The following is a 24616-nucleotide window of genomic DNA, read 5'->3' on the forward strand; positions in this document are numbered from 1 at the left end:
CATGACAAAGAGGTTTTGCCTAGAGGCTCACAGGAACCTGACCCTGTATTTCCAGTAAGAACAGTGGTCAGTATTTGCTAATTAAGTGTTTACAATAACTTTATAGAACATGACTACCACAGTTAATGAGAATCAGATGTACAGATCTTCCTCAGCATATGGTGGGGTTATGTCCTGATAAATCCACTGTAACTTGAATATATTTTAAGTAGAAAATGTATATATTTCTAACCTACAAACCATCATAACTTAGCCTAGTCTACCATATACATTCTCAAAACACACTAGCCCACAGTTGGGGAAATCATCTAACACAAAGCCTACTTTATAATAAAATATTTAATAACTCATATAATATATTGAATACTAAAAGTTAAAAACAGTGGTTATTTATGGGTACAGAATGGTTGTAAGTGTATCTGTTAAACTCTTGTGATCGTGTGGCTTACTAGAAGTTGCAGCTCACTGCTGCTGCCAAGCTTCACAAGAGAGTATCATACCTCATCTTGCTAGCCCAGAAAGACCTCAAAATTCAAAATTTGAAGTACGGTTTCTATTGAATGCTTATCATATCCGTACTGTCATAAAGATAAAAAAAATCCTAAATCAAATCATCATATAGCAGGGACCATCTGTATGTAAACTCTGATAGGCAGCTTCTGACATGGCTCTCTGTCTCCTAGTATTTGCACCTCTGGCTAATCTGGCTCTCTGAATGTGGGCAGGACCTGGTGGCTTGATTCTAACAAATAGAATATGGCAAAAATGATAGGATATGACTTTTAAAATTGTTTTAAAAAGACTGTTAGTTCTGTCTTGCTGGTATATTCTCTCTGGCTCTTCTGTGCTTGCTCTAATGAAGAGGGCTGCCTGACAAAAATGAGATTATCCTCCTGCCAATAGCCAGCAACGAATTGCCAATAGCCAGCAAGGAATTGCCAACAGCTCACAAAGAACTGAATCCTACAAACAACCACTGTGTGAGCTTAGAAGCAGTTAACTCCCCCATTTAAACCTTGAGATAACTATGGCACAAGTCTAAACCTTAATTGCATGCAGTCTTGTGAAAGATACTAAGCTATGTTTAAGGAGTGCCTGGATTTTTAAACTGAAAAAATAAGTGTGTATTATTTTAAGTCATTAAGTTTTAGGGTAATTTGTTATGTAACAGTAGATAATTAGTACATATATAGTTAAATATTTATTTATTTATTTAATGCCTTTTAGGGACGTACCTTCAGCATATGGAAGTTCTCAGGCTAGGGGTTGAAGTGGAGCTGTAGCCCCCGGCCTACACCATAGCCACAGCAACTCAAGATCCAAGGCACATCTGCAACCTACACCATAGTTCATGACAATGCCAGATCCTTAACCCACTGAACAAGGCCAGGGATCGAACCCATGTCCTCTTGTATTCATTTCTGCTGAGCCACAGTGGGAACTCCTGAAATGATTTCTAGAGAGTTAGGCCAGTTGTCCCAACATGCAGGGTTTGTTAAATTATTTTCATATTGTTATTTTTAATCATTTGACGTTTCTAAATTGGAGGTTAGTTCTAGAAGGTTTACATTTTGGCGTGAATACTTTATGGGTGATGTTGTATATTTCTTACTGTATCATATCAAGCATGGTATCATTTAAGGTGGTGACTCTATTGGAAAGGTACGTTTTTGCTTTTGCAGTTAGTAATGTGTCAGTAGTTATTTTGGCACTATGCAAATAATTTTGTTATTCAACAACCTTTTCATTTAGTGGTTTTATCATGCATTGATAATCCTTTCCCAGACCAATTATTGTGTTAGGAATTATAAAATGGTGATTTTAGGGAGTTTCCTGGTGGCTCAGTGGGTTAAGGATCTGGCATTGTCACTGCTGTGCTGCAGGTTTGATCCCTGGCCTGGGAACTTCCACATGCTGTGGGTACAGCCAAAAAGTTAAATTAAATGGTGATTTTCTGAATCTGTCATTTCTTCTAATTTAATGATAGCTCTCATTCTTGTGCTGAAAAAGAAGTTAAGAAAAAAAAGTTGTTTTTGTTTTGTTTTGTTTTGCTTTTTAGGGCCACACTTGCAGCATACGGAGGTTCCTAGGCTAGGGGTCCAATCAGAGCTACAGCTTCCAGCCTACATCACAACCACAGCAACGTCAGACCCGATCCATGTCTGTGACCTACACCACAGCTCATAGCAACCCTGGAGATCCTTAACCCACTTAGCAAGGCTAGGGGTCAAACCCGCAACCTCATGGTTCCTAGACAAATTTGTTTCTGCTGCACCACGATGGGAACTCCCTTGTTTTTGTTTTGCGACTGTGCCCATGGCATGTAGAAGTTCCTGGGCCAGGGGTGGAGCTCTTGCCACAGCAATGACCCAAGCTACCTCAGTGACAATGCCAGATCCTTAACCCACTGAGCTACCCAGGAATTTCTGTTTTTAAGTATTAGTATGGACTTGTAGATTTTTCTTTTAATGCTAAATAAAGTAATTCTGAGTTTGGCTACACGAGCCCTTTTAAGCTGGTTCTCTGTCTTTTTTTAAAAAAAAACAGCTTTATTGAGATATAGTTCACATGTCATAATATTCTTCCTTTTAATGTTTTATTATTGTTATTATTTTGCTTTTTAGGCCCACACGTGCAGAATATGGAAGTTCCCAGGCTAAGAGTTGAATTGGAATTGCAGCTGCAATTCCACCACAGCCACAGCAATGCAGGATTTGAGCTACATCTGCAGTCCATACCACAGCTAATGGCAACACCTGATCCTTAATTCACTCAGAGGAGCCAGGGATCTAACCCTCATCTGAAATGTATACTAGTCGGGTTTGTTACCTCTGAGCCACAACAGGAATGTGCAAAATATGTTTTATTTAAAGTGCAAAAAAAATCATTGTTAATATAATCTCAGTATCATGCAGCCACCACCGTCTAATTCCGGAACATTTTCATTACCTCAAAGCCCATTGGTGGTCACACTCTCTTACCCCCGCCGCCCCCAGGACCTAGCAAACACTAACCACTGAGCCACGATGGGAACTCCTATAAATGGTATAATATTTTTGTTTCTCTGACTTCACTTAGTATGATAATGTCTAGGTCCATCCATGTTGCTGGAAATGGCAGTAAGAAATGGTGTTTTTTTTTTTTTTCTTGTTTGTTTTTGTTTTTTTTCTGGTTGCACCCCCAGGATGTGGAAGTTCCTGGGTCAGGGATCGAACCCATGCCACAGTTATGTCCTGCACCACAGCTGTGGCAATGCAGGATCCTTTACCCACTGGGCCACAGAGTAATGTCCAGAAAAGGCACTCTTTCGTTTTATTTTCTATTAATATTGGCACAGAGAGTAAAAGTGTGCTAAAGATCAAACTTCACAATTCAGGCTTTCTGTTTTAGAATTTATGAGTATTTTTTTCTGCCTTTGATGGTTTTTGTTTTTGCTACCATGAAAAAGAATTTTCCCTACTCATTTTTTAATATGTTATTTAAGAAGAGGTTTTTATAGATTTTTTCAATAGAAATTTATACGTATATTTAAAACACCTAGTTTGCAATTATTTCACTACAAAAACTTCCTTTTCTGTATCTGTCATGTGTTTCTCCATGCCATTTTGGATTAGATTTTGTCTACCACAGTGTGTTTTATCTAGTAAAAGATTTCTACTCTTCCCTTTAAAAAAAAATCAGGAATTTAATCTACAGCGCAAACAAACTTTTCCACAGAAAAGAAAATCATGGACTTGGAGAAGAGACTTGTGGTTGCCAAGGGGAAGGGGGATGGAGTGGGATGGATGGGGTGCTTGGGGTTAATAGATGCAAACTATTGCCTTTGGAATGGATTAGCAATGAGATCCTATTGTGTAGCACTGGGAACTATGTCTGGTCACTTATGATGGAGCATAATGATGTGAGAAAAAAGAACATAAACATGTATGTGTAACTGGGTCACCATGCTATACAGTAGAAAATTGACAGAATATTGTAAACCAGCTATAACTGAAAAATAAAAATCATTCTATCTAAAAAAAAAAAAAAAAAATCAGGAGTTCCCATGATGGTGCAGCAGAATCCATCTAGGAACCATGAGGTTGTGGATTTGATCTCTGGCCTTGCTTAGTGGGTTAAGGATCCAGCGTTGCCATGAGCTGTGGTGTAGGTCTAAGACTTGGCTTGGATCTGGCATTGCTGTAGCTCTGGTGTAGACCAGCAGCTGTAGTTCCAATTAGATCTCTAGCCTGGGAACCTCCATATGCAGCGGGTGAGGCCCTAAAAAGCAAAAAAAAAAAAAATCAGCCAGACGTAACTCAGTGCCAGACCACCTACCATGTCACATGGTATTTCTAGCTGCCAGAGCTGCTGACCAGAGGTCCATGGTTTGAAGCAAAGGAAAAGGAAATTGACATTTTTCTTTTCTTTATCATAGACTAAAAATACATAGAAATATGAGCTAATAGTATTTAAAAAGCATTTCATAAACACTTGAAATTATGGTAACTGGTTTATATATATGTGTATATCCTTGATATTTTAAAAATAAAGAGTTATCTTCTGTAAAGGTAAGAACCATTCTCTGAGACGTTTTATAGTTTATACAGGGTTATAGGCATTACTTTTAGACACTTTTGTTTGGATGTTAATTTATCTACAATTACAATTGTGAAAAAAAACATGGATAGAACTAGAGAAAAATGTACTCTAAACTGTTCTAAAATGTCTAGTTTTTAGATAACTGAAAGCTGTATATATTTGCACACATCTCTCTAAGATGGTATGTGAGCAGTAAGAGGCATGTTCATGTGTTTCTCAGCTGTTGCCAATAATCAGTAAACCAATTCTAAGTTCAGTGGCTTTAACAACAAGCTTTTATTCTTATGACCGCTGGTCTTGTAGATCAGCTGCAGTTTGCCTCATGCAGGCTGTACTCAGCTCCAGGCTGCAAGGTCAGTTCGGGTCTTCTCTGGGGCTCAGGATAAAGGGGTAGCATCTACTCGGAATAATTTTTCTAATAGTGGATTAGTTGATCACAAGGAGTGCAAAGTTTATTTTATACTTGCCAACTTTGTGTTGGCCTGTGTTAGTCACATGGCCAGATCCAAAGTCAAGGGGTAGGAAAGTAAACTCCATCTACCGTGAGACTATAGCAAGAATGTGGATATATTACTATTAGAGGAAAGTAAGAATTTTAGGAAGCAAAAAGATCTTTTAGCACCTCTTTATTTAGTACCAACTCCTTTTTGTATGTTATAAATTCCTCACTCCTTTTAAAATAAAATCTGTTGTATACAAGGATGGATATCAAAATGTACACACAAATGATATAAATCAAAATTATTTTCCCTTTGTTAACTTTTTTGTGTGTGTGTCTTCACCTGTGGCATGTGGAAATTCCTGGGATGGGGATTTAGCTCGCACCATGGATAGACCTCAGCTACTGCATTGGCTTTTAGTACAGATATTTTAATTAAGTAATTTTCTACCTCCTTTAAAATAATGTGCCAGTTATTGTAAAGATCAATATTTTTTCTTTTTATTAGTTTTTTTTTAAAAGGATACACATAGAAATTTAATGAAAGATAAAAATCAGCATTTCACATCACCAAAAAATATGTATAGTGAGTTCTGTAGTAGAAAATACATGTTCCTAAAAAACTATTTTGGTGTTTTTATTTGATGAATTTAGAACTGTTGGCTCTATCAAAGTATTGAAGCTACTGAAGTTCTTGCTGTGGCACAGTGGGTTGAGAACCTAACGGCAGTGGCTCAGGTCACTGAGGAGGCATGGGTTTGATATCTGGCCCGGCACAGTAGGTTAAAGGATCCTGCATTACTGCAGCTGCAGTGTAAATCTCTCCTGTGGCTTGGATTCAATCCCTGGTCTAGGAACGTCCATAAGCCACAGTGTAGCCATTAAAAAAAAAAAAAAAAAGTATTGAAACTACTAAACAATCACTCATTAAAGAAGATTAATGTGGTTTGTTTTGCAGTTTGACATAATACTAAGATTTTTTTTAAAACAATATTTCTATCTCACAGAGATTATATAGTTAATTTTTGTTTTTGTTTTTGTTTAAAAACTATACAGGAATTGGACTAAAAATAGAACTTCTAACATTGTCCATAATGTCATCAGTGCTTTTAAGTGGTACATGTGGGTACCTCGAAGACAAGATTGTAGGCCAAAATATGTACTGGGAGAAAGAAAGGAACATAAAAGAGAAGGAGGGGTAAAAAGAGAGGAAGTGGCAAAAAGAAGAGCTGAGGAGATGGGGAAAAAGAAGTATCTGTGTTGGAGCACCAGAAAAAGTTATTATAAACTCATATTGGTGCCATCAGTGCCCTAGGTATTATGTCACTTTACCACCCTACCCTCAGTATCTGAGTAGTGGGGTTTGTAGGAACTGAGCAAATATTTATGAACAGTTTGAGTGAAAGTAATAAATAGATCCTATGATCTTTTCATGGAAGGCCAGATGTGTATGTTTGGAAGGTCCTTTTAATGAATTGTCAGATACTGCATGGCTGTACTTCGAGGGTAGGATATAAGGAAATAATCTGGGAGCTATGAATAGTTAAATTGAGTCAGTGGTTTTAGGTTGTGTGTTAAGGTTGGTTTTCTGAACATTGCCAGTTACATAAAGCCATGTCTAGTAAGGCATATTTCCCTCTTTTCTATATCTCTCAATCTCCAAGCTTTTCTTTCTGCTCTGTTCTGCTCTAGTGCATAGTTTATTAACTCTGGCCTTCTTGGTTGCTACTACTACCTCTGCTGCCAAAACATTAGAAACAGTCAGAGAATGTGCAGCCTTTTCATTTTTCTGCTTTAATAAATTTTTCTCTTGCCATCAAATTGGATACTTTAAAAGTACTAATTATAGCTGGAAAACCAAATGTATATATTTCTATAATTCTTTTCTATAATGCTTAATAGGGATTACCTACAGTGATCTTGTAATTATAAGTCCCAGACTCATTACTGGGAAAAATAACTTGTTATATAGAAAGCAACCTGAATGAATTTTATCTTCACTTATAGTTGCAGGCTTAAATCTTGAAAACGTACAAATGCAAAGCACAGAAATTCTATTTATATAAGATTCAGAAATGGGTAAAACTAAGCAGGTAGAAAATATTATACTATTAAGACAAACAAGGAAGTAATTAAACAAAAGTTAGGATGGTGGCCTTTTTAGGGAGAAGAAAGGCTATTATGACCCAGAAGAAGCAGGTAGGGTTTTGGGAAACATTAACATTCTCTTTCTTGGCCCAGGTGGTGGCCACATGAGTATTTACTTCATAATAATTTACCAAGCAGTACATTTGTATTATAAATGCATTTGTGTATGTAGGTTATGCTTTGTAATGAAAAATGGTTCAAAAAGAGAAAGACAATGGAAAAACCAGGAGACAGATGAAAGTAAATTTAGTAAAAAAGTTAAATTATTTTTCTCTACATCTCTATCTTGCTGTCCTTATAAGAGTGAGCCCACCATCAGATGATTACTGTCAAAAATGAAAAGAACATCAGAGGAGGCAGGAGTTACCTATACAATGCAATTTATATTTTGTTGTCTAGTCCTCAAATGACTGGAAAATATAACTAACTTCTACTTTTATAACCATATTGTTTCATTGTCATTTTCTGAGGGTCTTTAGTATAAATTCTGGATTTAGAAGTATCATTTATATACCAGTGAGGAAAATTTACCAGGGATCTCTGAGTGATTTGACTTTTTGGTTTGATTCTGTATTGTGAGAATTTTTGTTTTGTTTTACGTAAGGAATATGCAGTGATTAGATTTCCATTTTCCTAATGTTAATTCAGGGTCAGATTGACTTTTATTTAGTTAGGTTATAAGAAGTATGAAATAATTATTTTCAAAGGTGTTTGTATGGAGTTAACAACACTTTTGTTTTATCATTTATGTTCATAAAATATGAACAGAATAGAGACATTTAAGGCCTGGTAGAATTATACCAAAAATATTTTGAGGACATATCTAATGATTTTTTTTTCTTTGTACTTCAATGTTTTTTTAAAGGCAGCATAGTCTATAGTTTAATCTTTAATTTTCTTATATTTACTAAAGTTCTTAAGCTATTAAATGTTATTTTATGCTTATTTAATCCCTTTACTTCAATGAAATATAATTAACTGTTTTAATTCATTCTTTAATAAAAGAAACAAAATGCTGAAATACAGTCTTTAGAAATCACAAAGCAGCTAGTTTAAAGACATTAAAATTATAAATTCAACGTGATGATCATTGTACAGCTATGAATGTAATACATTGAGCAATATAAAAAATAATAAAAGGTAAAAAACAAAAAATTTTTAAAAATTATAAATTCATAGTTAGAAGTTAAGACTGATAGGTAAGCTTTCCTTTCTGGAGGGGAGGGGGTTTAAGATAGATTGTTTCTCTTTCTCCCTTTAGTTTCCTGCTGTTGCTTTTATAATACAATCATAAAATTCCCGGACTTAGAAGAATATGAAATTTTTTGCGTATTGTTATTTGTTGTGTTTGTTTCTTATAAACTAGATCTGGTTATAGTAATTAACAAGGCAAGTTACATTTAAAATAATCTTAAATATTCAGTATTTAATACTATCTTGAAGAAGCCCCACGAACTCTGCCTCTTCTCAGTTTGTTTTAGGACATTAAACATAAACATTAATCTGATTATGGTCATTGTATAGTTGCCATTACAAACTTAATAATTAAAATAAGTCAAGATTGTTTATTCCTTATAAAAATATTTGTTCAAAACACTGAGCTGCACAATATATCATCGTTACTGAAACGCTATTTAACAATCTGAATTATTTTGCTAAGGAATTCATTTAACTCCGATCTTTATTTTGATTTTAAATGTTTTTCTCTGCTTTTATGAAAAGCACATGCTTTAAAATTTTTTCTTTTAAAACTTAATCCCTAATTTGCCTTTCCACACAGAGTTGTAAAAGATTAAGGAGCCAGCATAACCACTGTGTGTTATATTTAAGATTTCCTTTGTTGCTTGCTGCACATGCAACAGTGTTGTTCTTTCTTTGACACCGACCCCAGACAAAGGCTGAGTGTAGCAAGGAAGCAGACAGCACGCCTCCAGTAGTGGCCCCTGCCTGGCTCCAGGATTTGTAAACAGAAACATCCCAGGCTCCAGTGAGGCAGACAGCAGTTCCCTGTCTGCTCTGCATTCAGGAAGCACTTGCTTGTACAAGCCCAGCCATTACACACAGGCATACATAGCAGTGTTTACATTTGACTGAATATTTAACTGAGAAAGCTAATAGAGAGGAAGAAGAGGGTTTATTAGAGCTAAGGGAATACAACAATTTCAGGGGTAGCATAAGTATATGTTTTTTAGAAAGGATTTTTTAAAAAATAAAAGACAAAAGGTTGGAGTTTTTTGGTTAAAGACCTCTTTTATTGCATATACCCATATTGAAATATTTTTCCTGGCAGTTTTTCAGGGATCTCATATTTTTAGACCATGTGAAATATCCTAGAAAGTTTTTCATTTAAAATATTTAACCATTAGCATGATTTTTAACATGTTTAAAAACAAGTTTGGGAGTTCCCATCATGGAGCAGTGGTTCACGAATCCGACTAGGAACCATGAGGTTGCGGGTTCAATCCCTGGCCTTGCCCATTGGGTTAAGGATCCAGCGTTGCTGAGGGCTGTGGTGTAGGTCGCAGATGTGGCTCAGATCCCGTGTGGCTGTGGCTGTGGCGCAGGCCAGTGGCTACAGCTCCGATTAGACCCCTAGCCTGGGAACCTCCATATGCTGTGGGAGCAGACCTAGAAAAGGCAAAAGTCCAAAAAAAAGAAAAAAAAAAAAAAGTATGAGCACTTTTTTCCTCCCTATTATATGACTTGATAATTTCTATTTCAGATTTTGGGTTAATGTATATTAGTATGCAAAAGTTATGTGGCATTTTCTTTTCTGAGTTTGAGAATAAAAGTAAAGAGAATGCTGAGACTTCAAGAAACACTAGGGAACTTACACAGATTTTTGGAATTAATAGAAACTTTAAATTAAACTTTAAAAGTAATCTAATATAACCACTTTTTAAAAATAGTTTAATTAAATTATTTATTTACTTATTGTCTTTTGTCTTTTTAGGGCTGCACCCGCAGCATATGGAGGTTCCCAGGCTAGGGGTCCAATCGGAGCTACAGCTGCCGGCCTATGCCAGAGCCACAGCAATGTCAGATCTGAGCCGCATCTGCCACTACACCACAGCTCACGGCAATGCCGGATCGTTAACCCACTGAGCAAGGCCACAGATCAGACCTGCAACCTCATGGTTCCTAATCGGATTTATTTCCACTGCGCATACGAAGGGAACTCCTAATAGTTTAATTTTAGTAGCGCACTTACAGTAACAGCACAGAAAACAGACAGACAACATTAGAAACATGTTCTTGCATGTAGGAAAACTCCACAAAATACAATGAATGGGTAAGATCTACTGTATGACAAAAATTGTACATACATCACTTAGTTCCTGTCAATAAAAATTTACTTGTTTTTAAAAAGTCCAAATACTCATATTGTCCAGAAACATTTAACAGGATTATTCACAGTTGTAATGAAATTGAACTTCTGAAAGTTGTTCACTGAAACATTTTAACTTGCATTTATGCTTTCTGTCTGCTCATTAAAAATTGACATATTGGAGTTCCCTGGTGGCCTAGCAGATTGGGGATCTGGCATTGTCACTGCTGTGACACAGATTCAGTCCCTCACCAGGGAACTTCTTCATGCCATGGGCATGGCCAAAAAAAATTACTTATAAATGAAAATGGAAAAACTGCCAATACCTGATTTCTGTCACCTATCTTTACACTCAAACTTGAATACTTTGGTATATACCTTTTGACCACATGGAGAAGAAATTGTCTGACATTCAGAACTATCAATGACAGAAAGGAGAGATAAAAATTATTTTTTGAGAATGAAATGTTTTCCTTATAGTAGATTCTTATGCACGTTCTTCACACATGTACCATGCTAGTTGAGTGTCTTTTGGCATACTTGTTGTTTTTTTTTAAGTTTATTAATATTTTCTTGTGCAATCCAATCTACCTTTAATTGTGTCCAGTATATTTTTCACACCATGCATTGTAGGTTTCATCTTTAGATCTTCATTTAGGGTCTTTCAAATATATAGACAGATTAGATAGATAGATACCCAGATGACAGTTAGATGATGCATATATACATACGGATAGAGATATATTCCGAATCTCTACTTAACCTTTTATACATATGGAAAACAGGTATAAAAACTGCTTAGTGCATTATCTGGTCATTGTAACATCTCTGTCAATTCTGAATCAGTTTTGATTAATTGACTTATGTTCTTACTATGGGTCATATTTTTCTACTTTTTTGCATGCCTGGTAGTTTTATTATTGGTTGGCATTCACTGTTAGTTTTACTTGACTTTTGGCCTACTTGTTACACGTTTTCATGGACCGCATACAGGTTGGTATCTTCAAAAAAGGCAAACCAGAAAGGCTTAATTTGCCTCCTTTACTAACAAGTACAGATTTGTTTTGACATCCTGAGCAATATCTCACACCAAATGCTGAAAGGGAAGTTTCGGAATCAGAATTTCATTGGACTCCTAATAATGTCTAATTTCATGGACCACTGCAGTACAGGCCTGTAATGATAAGGTTTCTGCATTAGAAGCAACCAAGGTGGATACTACAACATTTTTCTAATAAAACACACAAATTTTTGGAAAAGTCCCTTAGTGTTTTTTCTTTAATTCTCTTTTCTTACAGTTTACTAAATTTATATCAAGTTGGGCTATTTGTTTTTTAAGGAACTCCTGGGCTGCCAGTTTTAAAAAGCCAAACTAGATTATAAAAACCTTAACACGGGAATTCCCTATTGGCTCAGCAGGTTAAGGAGGCCATGTTGTCACTGCTTTGGCATGGGTTTGGTCCCTGACCCAGCAACCTCCTCAAGCTGTGGGCATGGCCAAAAAAAAAACCCATGGCACATTGACATCAAAAAGAGATAGCAAATGATGAGATGGAAAAATGGAAATCAGTTGCAATAATGTAGAAAAACTCAATGGTCCTTGAGAGTATCATCATAGACTAATTGAGATCTAAAACTATGGCACCAGTCATGTAGAAATTCACTCCAATATATTTAGTTTAAGAAGTCTGAAAAAACATACATCGTGGAGCTACTGCTTTGGCACAACAAGATCGGCAGCATCAGTGCACTGTGACACAGGTCCTACCCCTAGCCCAGCACAGCAGGTTAAAGGTCCAGTGTTGCTGCAGCTGTGGCTTAGGTCGAGACTGTGGCTCAGACCTGATCCCTGGCAGGGGAGCTCCATATTCTCTGGAGCAGCCAAAATTGAAAAAAGAAAATGTATGTGTATATATATATGTGTGTGTGTCATGCACACACATTGTATTTTTAAGAGCATTTTATACAAAACTGTTTAAAAGAAAACCTTTAATTGTAGATACTTACTGGCTTCTTTTCCAACTTTTTTTGATTACACATGATAATCATTTGTCAGTAGCACTGATAGGCAAGGGAAATTGCCTTTCTTTTGGAATAGGTGGAAATAAGAAGCTTGGTTTTGAGTTGTTTACATATCTGTTAAATATTTATTTGGGAATATAAAATATATTTGTCAAAAGAAGCTACATGTACGTGAATTGATTAATGGAGTATCTAATCTACATATTTCAGAATTCAACTGCTGTATCTCCGAATCAAAGAAATTTTCCTGGTACACATGATTCTTCCTACAACGCTAAACAATTATATCTGGTCAAGGGCAGGGATCGCTTTCCCTATGTTCCGTCTTAAAGGTTATTCAAAGCTTCTATGTTTTATTTTATTTTTATTTTTTCATCTTTTTAGGGTCACACCTGTGGCATATGGAGGTTCTCAGACTAGGGGTTGAATTGGAGCTATAGCCACTGGCCTGGCCTACGCCACAGCCACAGCAACGCCAGATCCAAGTTGAGTCTGCAGCCTACCCTGCAGCTCGTGGCAACGCTGGTAACCCACTGAGTAAGGGCAGGGATTGAACCTGCATCGTCATGGATACTAGTTGGGTTTGTTACTGCTGAGCCACAATGAGAACCCCAAAGCCTCTAAGTTTTATATCCTCAACACTGGTTTAGAGAATCTAAATTTGTTTCTGCCTGCCACAGATTCCATATTTAAGAATGTCTTCATTTAGACCAAATATAAAACATAGTACCTCACATTTCTATCCCTGCAGTTTTTCTCATGGATTTTCTACATCTGAAATGTACAGGAGAAGATATCACTTGTCTTTTATTCCAGGTAAAACCAAGACCTATCTTCTTATGAGGCACATTTGAATCACATCCCTTACAGCTACTGTCGATGGCTTAGTTACCGTTTTTCAGACTAGGCATAGCTCTTCTCATTTCAGCTCTTTTAAGTTTTCTTTTGATAGTAAAAGAGCATATAATAACTACAAAATCTATTGAATTCCACTGCAGAATAAGATGACCGTTGTGATTTTATGGATGCCCTCTATAAAAGATTTTGATCCCATTATTTAAAGATAGTAACATGTTTATTAATTTTGCTGAATAAAATAGAGATCTTTTGCAGAAAAAAAATCTACCTGATTGTATATTTCTGATGCTAGTCATTGCTTTGTAATCTGTAAATGTCATTAACAAAACTATCTACATATTAGATAATGCTGAACAGGCCATTGTTTGAACAGATACACACATGTGAGAACCATTCTTTGATTTACAACTGTGTTTATTCCTTACAGAATCTAATTTTTGCAGTATTTATGATCACTGCCAAACTTCTCATAAGTATCATCCCAGAAGTTTTGGTTTCATATCAAGCTGATTTATCTGCCTCACTGATTTTTCAGCAGCTCACAGCTATGTTGAACAGTTTAACTGTACTTAAGAACATCTTTTTTATGGTTTTGTCTCCTTCCCCTTATTCTCTAGTTCATTCTAAAAAAATCCTTTGATTATTTTTTGTTGAGGATTCTTCTAAGATGTAGAACATTCCTGTACATATGTCTTTGCACACTTTTGCATGTTTCTACAAAGTCTACAACTAGGAGTAGAATTACTTAGTCATAGGAGTAGAATTACAACTAGGAGTTGAATTACTTAGTCACTGGAGTAGAATTTACTACGCATGTTTCTACAGAGTCTACAGCTACGAGTAGAATTACTTAGTCATAGGAGTAGAATTAGTAAGTAATATCAATTTTAGTAGATAGAGCTAAACTATTTCCAAAGAAATTGTACCAGTTTGGATTATAAGCCAAAAAAGTATATGAGCATTCTCATTGTAGTGCTTTACTCATAATAATTATTCATGGAGTTTTTTTTAAAGGAGATTAAAATATGGTATCAATAATTAATAATTGAGAGAGTGTGGTAATAAAGGTCTTCGCTGCTTAGAAAGCTAGTGGGCATGGTCAAATAGTCTAAAATAAGGTAATAGATAAGAATACAAAGGTGTTGCTAATTATTTTAAATGTAAATGGACTAAGTATTCCAGTTAAAAGACAAAGATAGTTTGAATTGAATTAAAAGTTCATTGTTTTGTCTTTTTGCCATTTCTAGGGCTGCTAGAGGTTCCCAGTCTAGGGATGCAATCAGGGCTGTAGCCGCTGGCCTACACCAGAGCCACAGCAATGCGGGATCCAAGCTGCTTCTGCGACCTACACCACAGCTCATGGCAACGCTGGATCCCCAACCCACTAAGCAAGGCCAGAGATAGAACCCACAACCTCATGGTTCCTAGTCGGATTTGTTAACCACTGAGCCACGACGAGAACGCCTTGAATTAAAATTTTAAAACAGGAGTTCCCGTCATGGCGCAGTGGTTAACGAATCCGACTAGGAACCATAAGGTTGCGGGTTTGGTCCCTGCCCTTGCTCAGTGGCTTAATGATCCGGCGTTGCCATGAGCTGTGGTGTAGGTCGCAGATGCGGTTTGGATCCCATGTTGCTCTGGCTCTGGTGTAGGCCGGTGGCTACAGCTCCGATTGGACCCCTAGCCTGGGAATCTCCATATGCCACAGGAGCGGCCCAAGAAATAGCAAAAAGACAAAAAAAAAAAAAAAAAAAAAAAATTAAAACACAGTAGCATCAACATGCAAAAGAATGAAGTTGACCCCTACCTGTCACCATACACAAAATATTAATTCAGAATTGTTCTGCCACCTTAACATAAAAGCTAAAACCGTAGAACTTTTAGGGGAAGACATAGGGTTACATCCTCATGACTTTGACCTTAGAAATGTTCTTACACATGACAACAAAGCGTAGACAACAAAGGAAAAAAATAGATAAATTAGACTTCCTCAAAATTAAAAATATTTCTGCTCTAATAGACATATCAAGAAAAAGATAACCTATATGCTACAGCATGAATGAACTTTGAAAACATTATTCTGAATGAAATAAGCCAGACATAAAGGAACAAACTTTGCAGAGTTCCTGTCATGGCCCAGTGGTTAACGAATCTGACTAGAAACCATGAGGTTGCGGGTTCAATCCCTGGCCTTGCTCAGTGGGTTGAGGATCCGGCGTTGCTGTGCGCTGTGGTGTAGGTCGCAGACACGGCTCAGATCCCGAGTTGCTGTAGCTGTGGTGTAGGCCGGCGGCTACAGCTCCGATTAGACCCCTAGCCTAGGAAACAGTGGCTTCTCACTGTTTCCTACCATGGCAGAAAGAGAAAGTAATAAGCTCTCTCTTGTCTCATAAGGACACTAATCCCATTGCAAGCTCACTCTTATGGCCTCATTTAAACCTAATTATCTCCAAAAGGACCCATAAGTCATCACATTGTCAGTTAAAGACTTCAACATATGAGTTTTTTTCAGCATATGAGTTTTAAGGGATTGCAGTTCAGTCCATAGTACACACTACTGGAACCTATTAATAGCAGGAGAAACAGTGTGCTGGGGGTTGGTATATGAGAACTTTCAGAACTTTGCGTAGTTTTTCCATAAAACCTAAACAGCTCGAAATAAAGTCTATTTAAAATACTAAGAACAAGGCTGAGGACTGCACATTTAAACTTCAGAATGATTTTAAAATGGGTGACATATTCTTTGATATTCACTGCAATAGAATGCTAAAATTTTACAGGAACAGCCATGTCAAATCAGCATTCACCATGGAACACCTTTTGGTCTTTCTTCTGCCTTCTTTGAAATTCTCTTCTTTACGTGTCTCTGTTTTCCACTATATAGCTTTGTTTTTCCTTCTGCCCTCCGCTTTTCATTTGCTACCATTTCTCTTTTTGACCTTAACAGATCATAAGAATAAAATGTGAGCGTCCATATTAATGAGTCTATAATCTGATTGTCTTATACCATAATTTAAAGCTTCAGAGTTACCTTAAAAAAAAATACAAAGTATCTGTCAGTCAGTGATAATTCGTAGTCAATAAAGGTAAGATCAATAAGCACATAAATATTTGTGTTTATCTCACTATAGTAAAGAATCTATCAGAGTCCCCATTGTGGTGCAGTGATAACAAACCCAACTAGTATCTATAAGGATTTGGGTTTGATCCCTGTCCTCACTCAGTGGGTTAAAGATGTGGCATTGCCATGAGCTGTGGTGTAGGTCGCAGACACGGTTTGGATTTGGCATTGCTGTGGCTGTGGTGTAGGCCAGCAGCTGCAGCTCTGATTCCACCCCTAGCCTGGGAGCTTTCATATGCTGTGATTGAGGCCCTAAAAACCAACCAAACAAAGAATCTATCAATTACTATTTAGTTTGTGTGTGTATATATCTGTGTTTTCCGTGTGTTGAAAATACAGTTTTTCTTTTGAGTAGTCAAATAACTAAAATCGGTTATTTTTTCAAAGGTAAAACTCATATGACATAGAAATAACCGTGTTAAAGTGTGCCATTCGGTATATCCACAGTGTGGTGCAACAACCATCACCTCTATCTAGTTCCAGAATATTGTCATCAATACAAAAAGAAATTCTGTACCTGTTAAGCAGTCACTACAGATTTCCCGTACACCCTAACCCCTGGAAACTGCTAATCTGCTTCCTGTCTCTGTGGATTTCCTTGTTCTGGGTATTTCATCTAAATGGAATCATAGAATATGTGACCTTTTGTATATCCACTGTATGGATAACCAGCTTTTGTTTATTCATCAATTGATGAACATTTTTGTTGTTCCCACTTTTGGCTGTTGTGGTTAGTGATACCATGTACATTTCTGTAGAAATTTTTGCTGGAACACTTGTTTTCAGTTCTTTTCTGGTATATGACTAGGAGTGGAATTGCTGGGTCTTATAATGCTGACTTTAACCTTTTGAGGAACTTCCAAAATGTTTTCTACAGTACCCGCACCATTTACATTTCAACAATAATATACAAGTGTTCTAATTTGTCTTCACATTCTTGCCAACACTTTTTTCTCTTTTTAGATTGTAGTCATTGTAGAATGTGTATGAAATGTCTCACATTAAAATGAGGTTTTTTATATAGTTTCCTTATAATTTATTCTGTATGTTAAAATAGTAATATACAATTATTAATATGTTAAAGTCTATTAAAATCCAGTTAATGTCCAGCAGATTAAAAGAATATTATAGTGAGTCAACAGATCCTTCTATAAAAATAGTTTCACATTTTAATATTTAATTGTGCTTAATTTGACTGAAAAATACATTCATTTAGAACAGGAACGCCCATCAGAGAAACTCTTTGCCATGCTTGCTTTTGCCTTTGCCAAAGAAGCTTCTAGTTTGATACAAAATAATGTCCCAAGTGAGAAAGATTTAAAATACCATGTGCTTGATTTTGATAGAGTACAAATAATGATTCAGTAAAGATATTAGCAATCATCAGGCCTAGGTTGTGGTCATTATCAAGTATTGCATGAATACCTCCAGTTAAATGAATATGAACAGCTATTTCCTAGGATAATTCATTCCATTTTAGACAGCTGTTTATATTTATTTATTTATTTTTTTTGTCTTTTTGCTATTTCTTTGGACCGCTCCCATGGCATATGGAGGTTCCCAGGCTAGGGGTCGAATCGGAGCTGTAGCCACCGGCCTACGCCAGAGGCACAGCAACACGGGATCCGAGCCGCGTCTGCAACCTACACCACAGCTCACGGCAATGCCAGATCGTTAACCCACTGAGCAAGGGCAGGGACCGAACCCGCAACCTCATGGTTCCTAGTCGGATTTGTTAACCACTGCGCCACGACGGGAACTCCTAGACAGCTGTTTATAAACCATGAGTTTGTCTTCACGAAGAACAACTAATAACTGCTGTCCTTGAACACACACTGACTGCATCTTGTTATTATTTCTAGCCACAGGTGCATATTTTGTCATGAAGACAGTTATCATATCCCCTCAAGTTTTCTCTTTTTCCATGTTGGACTCTTAACTGTTCTTTCTACCCATCACATTTCACAGTTCTTAAACCTTCACTATTCTACTTGCTCTCTTCTAGATGTGCTTCAGTTTGTAGACAACCATTCTAAAGGGTGTTTCTCTAGATATGATCCAATCCACAGAATGTAACTAACACATAAAATGTTCTAACCGGCCTGTGATTTAGACATGTGCATTCTCTTTCTGCAAGTGAATAAGCTTAGGCTTAGACAAAGAAATATTCTGAAGGTCATAGACTGTGTGGAGGAACTGAATTTTAAATCCAGTTGAGGTTTAACTGTCTGCAAAGCTATATACTCTTTTCATTAGTAATCATAGTATCAATATGGATAAACAACTGTCGTTTATTTCATAGGTGGACTCCTGCCTACGCCCTAACAGAAGACTTGTGAGATAGAGAGTACTGTTTTTCAAATGAGAGAATTGAATATCAGAAAAGTCAGTTATCTAAAGGCTACTGAGAGAGTAGTAATAGAGTGAAGATTTAAAACCAAACGTGAGGAGTTCCCATCATGGCCCAGTGGTAACGAACCCAGCTAGTATCCATGAGGATGTGGGTTTGATCCTTGGCCTCTCTCAGTGGGTTAAGGATCCAGCATTGCCGTGAGCTGTGGTGTAGATTGCAGACGCAGCTCGAATCTGGCGTTGCTGTGGCTGTGGTATAGGCTGGCAGCTGCAGCTCTGATTGGACCCCTAGCCTGGGAACTTCCATATGCCGTGGGTATACTCTCCCCACCCCACCCCCATCCAAAATGTGATTCCGAGGACTGTTCTCTTAAATATTATACTGTTCTGTTTGTGCTGGTCCATGATGTAGTAGATTTCAGTAATTAGGAACACAACTACCAGGAGTTTCAGTGTTCTAGGTCTATACAAAATAATCCGTATGATTAAATATATATATATATATAAATTGCAACTATTACAAATTTATTAATTTTTTCATTTCCTTTGATGTAAAAACATTGTTGATTTGACTGCATATGGAATCATTCTGTCGGTATTTAACAAAATAATCCACAAATGAGGGATGATTTTATTTAAAATTTGTTCTCTTTTAGGTCCACCTCATTCATTTAACCAAGATGAGACAATAATCATTGCTCTGGCATCAGTTTCTGTATTAGCTGTTTTGATAGTTGCCTTATGCTTTGGATACAGGATGCTGACAGGTAAAAATATAACTTTTTGTTATTTATTAAACATGGCATTTAATCAGAGTTCATTTTCTTAAAAAAAAAAAAAAAATTGTTGTGCTAAAAGACATCTCTGTGCTGTTGTAGCCCCAGAGCCATCCTTCTCTCTTAACAAACTTTCTTCCCCTTAGTTTCTGTGAAAGATTTCAAACATATGCCAAAATACCTCTCACTCAGCTTCCATGATGATCACATCTGTGTATCATCATTATTCCCATTCAGTACACCCTTCCATGCCACTGGATTATTTTGAAATAAGTCACAGGTATCACTTACTTGTAAATATTTTAGTATCATCTCTGAAATATAAGGACTTAAAATAACCACAATACCATTTTCACATCTAAAAGTAATTCCTCAGTATCATCTGAAGTCCAATTGGTTCTAATAATCCTTAGGTTTGATGAGCTTTTTAGAAAATTAGCACCTATTCATTCATTTGAATGACTTTAATAAAAACTTTTTTAATGTTTCTGTAGTATTTCTTAGGGTTTTATATTGGGTCTGCTGCTGGAACCATCATCTGAAATTCAGCTTTCATCTTAATTTATGGATGATTCCAATTTATATATATATATATATATATATTTTTTTTTTTTTTGTCTTTTCTAGGGTCATACCCGTGGCATATGGAGGTTCCCAGGCTAGGGGTCCAATCGGAGATATATCTGCCAGCCTACGCCAGAGCCACAGCAACGCAGGATCTGAGCCTCATCTGCAACCTATACCACAGCTCACGGCAATGCCGGATCCTTAACCCACTGAGTGAGGCCAGGGATCGTATCTGCATCCTCATGGTTCCAAGTCGGATTTGTTAACCACTGAGCCACAGTGGGAACTCCAGTTTATGGATGATTCCTAGTTTAGTAAATAGTTTTATTCCCATTCACATTAGGCATAAGCCTTGCTGTCTGTCCTTCTGTAGATCTTCTTTTTAACTCTAATAGATTGTAATAAAGATTTTCATTTTAAGGAGCCACACTTTAGCAGCTTCTTTTTGCAATTCCGATAGGAGATCGTAAACAAGGTCTTCACAGTATGAACATGATGGAGGCAGCGGCATCAGAGCCCTCTCTCGACCTGGATAATCTGAAACTGTTGGAGGTAAGATTGTTCTTAGATTATGGGCTGCTTTTTCTTCTCTCATAGTATATATGACACAGTGATTTCCTTAGTTCACTAAATCATTCCTTTATTCAATGAACATTTATTATCAATTTTAGGCCAAGGCCTATTCTAGGCACTGAGAATACTGGTGAACAATACAGATGTCCCTCAGGAGGCTTATATTCTAGTGGGAGAGAGTCTACAAGTGGGTAAATAAATGAAAGTACAGTTGACCCTTGAACAACATGGGTTTGAACTGTATGGGTCCACTCATACATGGATCTTTTCAATAGCAGATACTATAGTACTATACTACCCACTGTTGCTTGAATCTAAGGATGCAGAACTGTGGTATGATACATAGGATTCACATATATATGGAGTTTCAACTCTAAGTTATATATGGATTTGGGGCTGTATGGAGGGTGGGTTCAAAGGTCAAATGTACATTATTTCAAGTAGTAGTAAGTGCTGTGGAGCAAAATAAAACAAATGAGATTTTTAAAAGTTAGGGAAAAGGGTTTATTAAAATATATTAGAGGAGTTCCCATCGTGGCTCAGTGGAAATGAATCTGACTAGCATCCCTGAGGACGCAGATTTGATCCCTGGCCTTGCTCAGTGGATTAAGGATCCAGCTTTGCCATTAGCTGTGGTGTAGGTCACAGACACAGCTCGGATCCCACCTTGCTGTGGCTGTGGCATTGGCTGTCAGCTTCAGGTCCTATTTGACCCCTAACCTGGGAACCTCTGTATGCTGCAGGTGTGGCCCTAAAAAAAGAAAAAAAAGGAAAAAGAAGAAAAAAAGGTCTTACTGTGATATATGTTTTTATGGTCTTTATTAGGATCAATGAACTATATGGTCCACAAACAGAAACTATTAAATAATAGAATGATATAATAGACTATCTAAAATGTTTTAAATTTAAGAATCTTCTGTTTAGAAGAAAAGCTTAATAAAAGTTAAAAAAATTCAGTGAAGGTATTTCAATACACAAAAAAATTGATAAACAGCTGTTATAAATCAACATGAAATAGTCCATTAAAAATAGACACGAGATGAACTGTCAATTCACAGAAATGAGTATGCCTAATAAATGTATAATAAGATGTCTAATTTACTAAATCAGAAAAAATAGTAATTAAAACTATTAGATTTCATCCTGGACAGAGTAAAAGAAATATTCCCAAACATTGCTGATTTAACTTATATTGATACAACCTTTCTAAAGGGCAATCTATCTGTTAAATTTTAAACTAGAAATAGTGAATGAAATATAACAAATATCTTTAAATCAACTATTGTAAATTCCCTAGACCATTTTCAATAAAACTTTAGACAAATTCTAGAAGCCAAAAATGAAGAGAACAGTTGCATCTTGTTGGGGTTTTTGGGGTAACTTTTTATTGTATTGTATTTTACTAGATATTGTGAATGTTTATATTGTGGAGACCCTGTGTTCTGTTAGGTTCTTCTAAAGTATGTTCATTTTATTGTTTTATTAGGCGATTAACTTGATTGGACATGTTCCAAATCATCTCTCTTTTTTTTTTTTTTTTTTTGCTTTTTAGGGCCGCTTCTGAGGCATATGGATGTTCCCAGGCTGGGGGTCTCAGATTGGAGCTATAGCCACTGGCCTACACCACAGCAACGCTAGATCCAAGCCAAGTCTGACTTACACCAAACTCATGGTAACACCGGATCCTTAACCCACTGAGCGAGGCCAGGGATCGAGCCCACAATCTCATGGTTCCTAGTCGGATTCATTTCCGCTGTGCCACAGCGGGAACTCTGTAAATTCATCTCTTGAGTGGAAGTTTATTTGCTTTGTCTTTAGCTGAAGTCTATCCCATGCATTCTTTGGGGTCCCACTCTCTTGATTCTCCTTTCTGGGTTCTCCCTTCATTTTTCAGCAGCTATGGTTGCCCAGATTCTGTACCGTGGTTCCTTGGGCCAGAAAGAGTATAGATTTTCCATTGTAGTTTTAGTAAATTTGTTTGTTCATTTGTGGTATGGAATAATATCTTTCTTCAAAACAAATTTACAGCTGATTTGCCGGGGTCAATGTAAAAGTTCTTTAGGTGAATGACCAATGTAGGTTTCAGCCTGCCCATAGGATAAAAGCAGTAAAAATGGATAGCTCATCTTATGCCATTCCTTTCTTCTAAGTGTTGACTCCTCTCAGCATCTACCTACTTTTTTTCATTCTCTAGCATTTTTAGTTTTCTTTTTAAAATTTTGTTCTGTGTTTATAGTTGTCGTCCATGGGAGGGCTAGGTCTGGTCGGAGTTCCTGAGGCATGTCATGTAAGATGCTGACTTTATTAGTTTCTTGATAATACAGTAATTTAAACCAAGCAATATAGAGGTGGTGTATACCTATGGATTTATACATTATAATGTAATATATTTGATTGTTCAGTTGTGATATGAAATAATACATTGCTTTCTTCAAAACAAATTTACAGCTGATTGGCCGTGGTCGATATGGATCTGTATATAAAGGTTCCTTAGATGAACGTCCAGTTGCTGTAAAGGTGTTTTCCTTTGCAAACCGCCAGAATTTTATCAATGAGAAGAGTATTTACAGAGTGCCTTTGATGGAACATGACAACATTGCTCGCTTTATAGTTGGAGATGAGAGAGTTACTGCTGATGGACGCATGGAGTATTTGCTTGTGATGGAGTATTATCCCAATGTAAGTTTTTCACAAATGCTAAATGACATTTATATGTAGTCAGATTTGCAGGAGGACCCCTGTTATAAAGAATATTGCTAGTTTGCAAAGTGATTATTAATGGTCTACAGTGAGATAAGGATCTTAGACCAGAATGTGATGGAAACTGTTTAATTCCTCCCTCTCTTTTTTTGTCTCTCTCTTAGTAAGACTTTCTTAATGAAGGAAGCAATACTTTGGAAGGCAGCTATGCTAACCACTATGCCATCAACACCTCAAGGAAGCAATACTTTGATTGACATTGATTCTTATGCACATTCCTTATCCCAGACTGGCAAAAATAGTTTGTGGAGTAGCATTGACACATATATATTTTTATAGGCCTTTTGTTTTCTATTTGTAAAACAAAATAGTGTAATTTGTATTTGTACTGGTAAGAAATACAGCATAAAGTGTAGGGAAGACTTTTTTTTTATCCTCTATTAGTTGATAAATCAAAAAAGTATTTATTTATTTATTTATTGGTCATGCCTGTGGCATATGGATGTTCCGTAGCAAGGGATCAAACCCACCCCCTAGCTGCTGCAATGAGAACACCAGATCCTCAACCCACAAGAGTGTGCCATAAGAGAACTCCTAAAAGAAGCCTTTAAAATTAAGTAACTTTGTAATTTTTAATATTGGAGAAATAAGAATCAATAATATTTAAGTTTTCCTTTCCATCCTCTCTTTCTCTCTCTACCCACAGAAATATATTTCTTTAAGATTCTGAAATGTCATAATTCATTAGATCTCCATGAAATCCTAACATATGCAGATCCTTTTTATACAGCTGCTAATTTGTCTCATGTTCTAGTTAATTAATTCCCACCCCCCTTTTTTTGTACAGGGATCTCTATGCAAGTATTTAAGCCTCCATACAAGTGACTGGGTAAGCTCTTGCCGCCTGGCTCATTCTGTGACTAGAGGACTGGCTTATCTTCATACAGAATTACCTCGAGGAGGTAAGACACTGAATAGAGGATCATGACAACCATGTGGGGCCAAAATTCATATTTTCATATCTTCAAGTAAAGGTGTTTTTTATATCCTAACAGATTTATTATCAGCCAGTTGTTCAAAAGATCTAGTATGAGAAAACATTTGAAATTTAATAAGGAAAATAAGAAAAAGAACTTAAGCACTCCAGATGG

At 36.6% G+C, this 24616-nt stretch overlaps 1 protein-coding gene across 1 annotated transcript in view; it reads left to right on the forward strand.

The window, feature by feature from the left end:
• Positions 1–24616, forward strand: part of BMPR2 (bone morphogenetic protein receptor type 2) — a 160920-nt gene that overhangs the window by 113416 nt on the left and 22888 nt on the right. Inside the window, exons 4-7 of the mRNA NM_001204900.1 lie at positions 19506–19616; positions 20653–20744; positions 23214–23444; positions 24313–24427. Coding sequence (NP_001191829.1) covers positions 19506–19616; positions 20653–20744; positions 23214–23444; positions 24313–24427 — 549 coding nt within the window. The remainder of the gene's footprint in view (positions 1–19505; positions 19617–20652; positions 20745–23213; positions 23445–24312; positions 24428–24616) is intronic.

Source organism: Sus scrofa, chromosome 15 (genome assembly GCF_000003025.6).
Source record: "Sus scrofa isolate TJ Tabasco breed Duroc chromosome 15, Sscrofa11.1, whole genome shotgun sequence".
In the NCBI taxonomy this organism is placed as follows: domain Eukaryota; kingdom Metazoa; phylum Chordata; class Mammalia; order Artiodactyla; family Suidae; genus Sus; species Sus scrofa.